Here is a 412-nt window from a genome sequence, read left to right as displayed (position 1 = left end):
AAAGAGTGCAGGATTCGAAGTGGGGAGATCTGTTGCCGCCCATTGTTTTCCCTCCTCTGCAACATTATTTATACAAAGGAGTTAGATAAACGTGGACAGATCATCCACCTGGTTCATGCCTCAGTCTCTTCATCTGTGAAATGGGGATAAGAAGAGTGCACCCTTCATGGGGCTGTGTGAAGCAGAAATGAGATCAGCTTTGTAAAGTATTTAGACAAGTCTCTCAACACAGTCTCGCCATGAATAAATCAAACATCTATGGGTTTCAGCTCATCCATAAGCCAAGGTTTAGATGTCGGGGATTCTTTACTGTTCCGTTCAATTTTAAGTCTCAGGAAAATCGGGAAGGGAAGGTGGGTAAGATGTCACTTCAAGGGAAAGTCCAGGTGGCCGGGACCACGGTGCACGAGCT

At 45.6% G+C, this 412-nt stretch overlaps 1 protein-coding gene across 1 annotated transcript in view; it reads right to left on the bottom strand.

Annotated features, from left to right (window-relative positions):
• Window positions 1-171, bottom strand: part of ANKEF1 (ankyrin repeat and EF-hand domain containing 1) — a 19218-nt gene extending 19047 nt beyond the window's left edge. Inside the window, exon 1 of the mRNA XM_007450225.1 lies at window positions 109-171. Coding sequence (XP_007450287.1) covers window positions 109-117 — 9 coding nt within the window. The 5' untranslated portion in view covers window positions 118-171. The remainder of the gene's footprint in view (window positions 1-108) is intronic.
• Window positions 172-412: the final 241 nt, after the last annotated feature.

This window comes from Lipotes vexillifer, unplaced genomic scaffold (genome assembly GCF_000442215.2).
Source record: "Lipotes vexillifer unplaced genomic scaffold, Lipotes_vexillifer_v1.1 scaffold1635, whole genome shotgun sequence".
Taxonomy (NCBI): Eukaryota; Metazoa; Chordata; class Mammalia; order Artiodactyla; family Lipotidae; genus Lipotes; species Lipotes vexillifer.
This window is presented reverse-complemented; position numbering and strand designations above follow the sequence as displayed.